At 62.2% G+C, this 4,977-nt stretch overlaps 1 protein-coding gene across 2 annotated transcripts; it reads right to left on the minus strand.

Moving 5' to 3' along the window:
• Positions 1–441: 441 nt before the first annotated feature.
• Positions 442–4,043, minus strand: PRPH (peripherin). Of its 2 annotated transcripts, none has more exons than XM_027965807.2 (9): positions 3,447–4,043; positions 3,023–3,083; positions 2,754–2,849; positions 2,208–2,375; positions 1,975–2,100; positions 1,664–1,884; positions 1,499–1,548; positions 1,150–1,229; positions 442–904 (listed from the first exon to the last, which is right to left on the minus strand). In XM_027965807.2, exons 1-9 carry the CDS (start codon positions 3,986–3,988, stop codon positions 842–844), a joined length of 1,407 nt encoding a protein of 468 aa, XP_027821608.1. In that variant the 5' UTR covers positions 3,989–4,043; the 3' UTR covers positions 442–841. The 2 variants fall into 2 exon arrangements, with proteins under 2 accessions (XP_027821608.1, XP_042102696.1); XM_042246762.1 differs by having other exon boundaries at positions 442–907.
• Between the last annotated feature and the right edge of the window lie 934 nt (positions 4,044–4,977).

Consider the following 4,977-nt stretch of genomic DNA (forward strand, 5'->3'; position numbering starts at 1 on the left):
TTTGGGCAGTGGAGGTCCTGGCGGCATCTTCGTCTGTGATGGAGAATCCGTAAGGAAGAACATGACTGCAGGCAGCGGAGACCAAGATGACGGGCTCTGTTTTGGTCACTCAGGGCTGTGGGTGGGGAATGGAGGTTGAGAAGAAATGGACAGAGAGGTAGGAGGAAAATCAGGAGGGCAGACAGGAGTCATAGATGCGAGGCAGTGAGTCAGAGGAGAAATTACTTGAGGCAAGGGGAAAATAGTGCTGAGCCTCCTTCGCACGGATGCTCCCATAACACAAACACAAGCGCACTGGGGAGTTTTCTCTCTCTCTTTACGATTCCATGATTTTTCAAAAAACCGAAATATAACTAACTTACAGTATTATATTACATTCAGGTATGTAACATAGTGATTCCATATATTTATACATTACAAAATAATCGCCACTGAAGAGGGTTCCCTTGATAACAGTTTTATTTGGTTTAAAAGTGAAACTCAGACCCCGACCCACCCACTAACCGTGGGGTTGTGGCAGGAATAGATTCGTCCTGCGGTTGCTCAGCTTCTTAGCAGAATGAGAAAGGGGGGGAACATACAGACTTCTACCAGGACAAGAAATGGGGACCATAGAGACCCTTAGCAGGACTAGAAGTGGGGAACATGTGGGTCATGCCTATGTGGGCATGGAGAGGCAGGGAGAGGCCCAGCTACAGTGCTGGGTAGGGCTTGGCCACCAGCCAGGTACGGGGTGACTGGCGCCATCCCCTGGACGCATGCAGAGGGGAGGAGACAATTCTGGACTGGTGTTAAGATTCGGCCTCAGAGGCCTGGGGCTGGGCAGGGAGCTCTGATCAGTTCAGTAGCTCTGAGGAGACTTGTCCAGCTCACTGTGCTGCTCCTTCTGAGACTCTGTCACCACCTGCTGGGGGGTGAGGCATGTGAAGGGCACAACCCACCCAGCACCACCCTCCCTCTAGCTCCTTTATGGCAAAGTGTACCCCCTCCCTCTCAACCAGTTGAGGCCCCCGTCTGAACATCCACCTCCATCTCCCTGTCTCACTCTCACCCCAAGAATCACTCACCCACAAATGCCCGAAGATTACTTACACCAGGCTGGGGCTCAAGGGAAATGATGGGGTCCTGGGCTCAAGTGGCCTGTCTCACCTCTCCATCCCGAGTCTCAATGGTCCTGATCAGAACCATCTTCCGGCTGTGGGTTTCCTGGGGAGGCTCCACCTCAGGTACTGAAAAAGGCAGGATTTGAGGTTGAGGGGAGGAGTCTTGGGATGTCCAAGCCCCATATCTCTTTGGGGTCGCAAACAGTTGGACACGACTGAGCGACTTCACTGAGCTAAATATCTCTTTGGGAGGGGTAGGGCCCGAGGATCAGGGGCGAGGACAGACTAGGACTCAGGCAAGAATCCATCCCTGAGCAGAGCCATATCAAGAGTCCAGTCAGGGTACAAATGGACAAGGGGACAGACAGGTTGGAAGTCAGACGCGGAAGACTCACCAGTCGTCTTTATACTCAAGGATGCAAAGGAATGGACTGGCACGGAAATCCTGGGGACGAAACCTGTGGTCAGCTACTCAGCGTGAGGTTGGGGGGGGACCCTGGCCTTCCACCCGCCTCTCCTCCACCCCCACCCATCCCGACCACGCCCCACCCGCCCCTCACCGGCTCTCCTCGCCCTCCAGCAGCTTCCGGTAGGTGGCGATCTCGATGTCCAGGGCCATCTTGACGTTGAGAAGCTCCTGGTACTCTCGCAGGTGTCGTGCCATCTCCTCCTTGAGCTGCCGTAGCTCCTCCTCAAGCCGCGCGGCGCCCGCCTGGTACCCGCCGGCCTCCAGGGCAAACTGCTCCTCCAGCTCCCGCAGCTGTCTGAGCAGCGCCTCGTTCTGGGGAGGCGGGTGAAGAGGGGGGTCAGTAGGGGGAGCACAGCCTTCGTCCTCCACCCCCGGGGCCGGGGCGCGCAGCCTGGTCCTCACCGTGCCGCGAAGCCCGTCCACCTCGCACGTCAGGCTCTGGATCTGGCGTCGGGACTCATTCATCTCCTGCTTGGCCTGGCGCAGGGCCTCGTGGTTCCGGTTGGCGGCGTCGGACAGGTCCGCGTACTGCGGCGAGGGTGGCAACTCGGGCGTGAGCAGACCAGATGGGTCCTTCCCCCCAACATCCCACCCTTCCAGGCCCTCCCAACCCCCTCGCCCCCGTGCCCCCGCACCTTGGACTTGTACCACTCTTCTGCCTCCTGCAGGTTCTTCGCCGCGATGCTCTCGTACTGGGCTCGGATGTCCCTCAGCGCTGCTGTCAGCTCGGGCTTCACGGTCGCCTCCACCTCGACGTGCTGCACTTGCTGGCTCTCCACGCTCAGCTGCAGGTCTCTCAGCTCCTGTCGCCCAGGGCAAGATGCCGAGTTCACCGCGCAGATCCCTCGCGGGCCACGCAGTTGGCGCGCAGAAAAGAGAAGAAACACTTGAATGAACAGAAGGGGGCGCCAGGGAGCGCAGCGCGCTTAGGCCTGCACAGCCCGTGCCCCGCGGGTACTGTCGTCGGCGAGGTTTCAGGGGTGCATCCCCGCTGCTTGCCACCAGGTGGCGCAGGGGTGTGAGTCTAACCACCTGTAGAGGGGGTGGAGGGAGGGCCCGCGTCTACTCAATCTCATTTCTCTTCCAACGCTCCACCCGCCACTCTCTTCGTGAGCTTGTCCCCCAGCTCCAGAGACCACCCTCAACCTCTGAAGTCGCACCTAACACCTGGGTCCACCCACCTCCTCGTGCAGCTTCTTGAGGAACTCAATCTCATCCATCAGAGATTCAATCTTGCGCTCTAGCTCCAGGCGGGACAGGGTGGCGTCGTCCACGTCCTACAGGGGGTGACAGTGGGGGTTCGAGAGCAAGGACGGGTTGCTTAGGTCGAGGAAGAGCCTGGCCCTTCCTGTCTGTCTCTGGGGGCTTGTGGTCGCCTCCCTTTGCCCACAGATGCCACCCTGGATATGCAGGCGGTGGGTAGGGGTGGGGATGGGGAGACCGAGCTCACCTTACGGAAAAGCACGAGGTTGTGCTCCGCATCCTCCCTCTTGCGAGTCTCTTCCTCCAACCTGGTGGGAAGAGTGCAGAAACTGAGCTCCGGGGTCACCGCCCAGCCTGCAGACCGCGACCCCCAGGATCTGGGTCAGAGCTGCTACTGCAGCCTCTAGGAAGGGGTCTTCAGGCTGCCTGATGGACTTGCCCCATTTTCTCTGTAAACGGCTGGAAGCTGGGGTGGGGCCCCTTTGTACACAGGGGAGACAGAGTAACTCCCCCTCCCTCACCTCCCCTGAGACTCAGCAAAGTGGTGGTGGGGGGGGGGGAGTGCCCGCCGACGAGGGTGCTGCCGGCACACGCCCAGGCGGACAGGCGAGGGGCGGCTCCTCCCTCCCGGCGGCAGCCTCGACGGTCGCCGCCCCGCCCTGCCCTCTGACCTCTGCTTGAGCGCTGCCAGGTCCTCCGCCAGCCCGTCGCGCTCCACCTGCACCCGGTCGCGCTCCCGGCCCAGCAGCTCCAGCTCCCTCCGCAGCTCTCGCAGCTCCTGCTGGCACAGCTGGTCGGCGCGCGCCGGCTCCTGGCCCCGGGCCTGGTTCAGCTCCCCGCGCAGGGCCGCGTTCTGCTGCTCCAGGAAGCGCACCTTCTCGATGAAGTTGGCGAAGCGGTCGTTGAGCTCCTGCAGCTCCTGCTTCTCGTTGCTGCGCGTGGCCAGGAACTCCTGGTTGAGCGCCTCGGCCATGGAGAAGTCGAGGCGCTCCGAGGGCAGGCGCAGGAGGGCGCCCGTGCCCGCCCGGGGACCGCGGAAGCTGCCCAGGCGCACGGAGGAGCCGGGGGACGCCGAGCCCAGCAGGCGGCTGCTCGAGAAGCGGGAGCTGGACGAATAGGAGAAGGCCCCCGGGGACAGTGAGGGCGGTGGCCCGAAGGTGCGGCGGTAGGAGGTGGAACTGACGCTGGACCGGAGGCCCGACGGGTGGCTCATGGTGGCCGAGGATGGGCAGTCAACGCCGGCAGAGCTGGTCGGGGCGCGAGGAAGGAGCCGCAGACCGCTGTGAGGCGGATTTATAGGCCTGCGGGTTCGGGGCGGGGGGGCCTGGGCTGCTCCTCCCACTGGCCTGACGGTGGGGCTATGTGGGGAGGGGGACGCCCCACCCCTGCGGAGCAGCGGGAGTGCCGCACCCTCGCTCCCTGGTGCTGGCGCCTGGCCCACTTGATTCCCCCTGTTGCTGGCGGGGAAGGGAGCAGGGATGGCGACCACAGGCCACAGACAGGCAGGGAGGTGAGGGTCAGTGACTTCTAGCAAGCATCCAGAGCTAGAGCCTAGGATGGGAGGGCCTGACTTGAACTGGGGGTCCCTGGCGGAAAGAGCTGGTCACGGTGGAGGGATAGGAGGACTGGAGGTTAAGGGGCAGGCTTCACAGGAGTAGGGAGGAGGTGGCCCAGGTGATGGAGAATCGGCCTGGCTTAGGCCCCAGAGTCTGTGACTCCACATGTCCCCTGAAGGCTAGGTTCCACTTTCAACTGCTGTGGCTCACCACACCCAGGGCGATCTGGGGGACAGGAGCGCAGAGGCAGCCGAGGTGGGTGAGGGCGGGCTGGTCTCTCTGTAATCCCCAGGGCTCTGGGCAGGGTTGCTGCCTGGCGCCAGCTCTGCCGCTAATGGACTGGCTTCTTCCCCTCCCCCTCCCCTGGACACTTGGCCAGGGGGTTGCCTGCTGATGCCTCACCCTTAAAGACACAGATCCCAAATCCACCCCAGGCCCCAACAAGGTGGGCACATCAGAGGGGGCGGAGGGTCCCAGCTCTGGGTCCCACTCCAGACATCTGTGCCCTGCCGGAGGCCGAGCTCAGTGAGCCAGTGTATGCTGCCTGTCTTTCCTGGCTTCTCCCTTCCCCCAGCCAACCGCTGCTCAGTCACAGTCACGGCCTTACGGGAACCAGGGCCATTCCTGAGGTAGGAAGGGGAGGGGG

The sequence above is a fragment of the Ovis aries genome, chromosome 3 (assembly GCF_016772045.2).
Source record: "Ovis aries strain OAR_USU_Benz2616 breed Rambouillet chromosome 3, ARS-UI_Ramb_v3.0, whole genome shotgun sequence".
Taxonomy (NCBI): Eukaryota; Metazoa; Chordata; class Mammalia; order Artiodactyla; family Bovidae; genus Ovis; species Ovis aries.

Bases quoted from the DNA above. Each gene is read 5' to 3' on its own strand.
- PRPH (XM_042246762.1), bottom strand. From the start codon at position 3,988: ATGAGCCACCCGTCGGGCCTCCGGTCCAGCGTCAGTTCCACCTCCTAC. The intron at 2,850-3,022 runs GTGAGCTCGGTC...CACCCCCTGTAG, and splicing joins ACCTCGTGCTTTTCCGTAAG to GACGTGGACGACGCCACCCT. The intron at 2,101-2,207 runs GTGCGGGGGCAC...CCCTCGCCGCAG, and splicing joins AAGAGTGGTACAAGTCCAAG to TACGCGGACCTGTCCGACGC.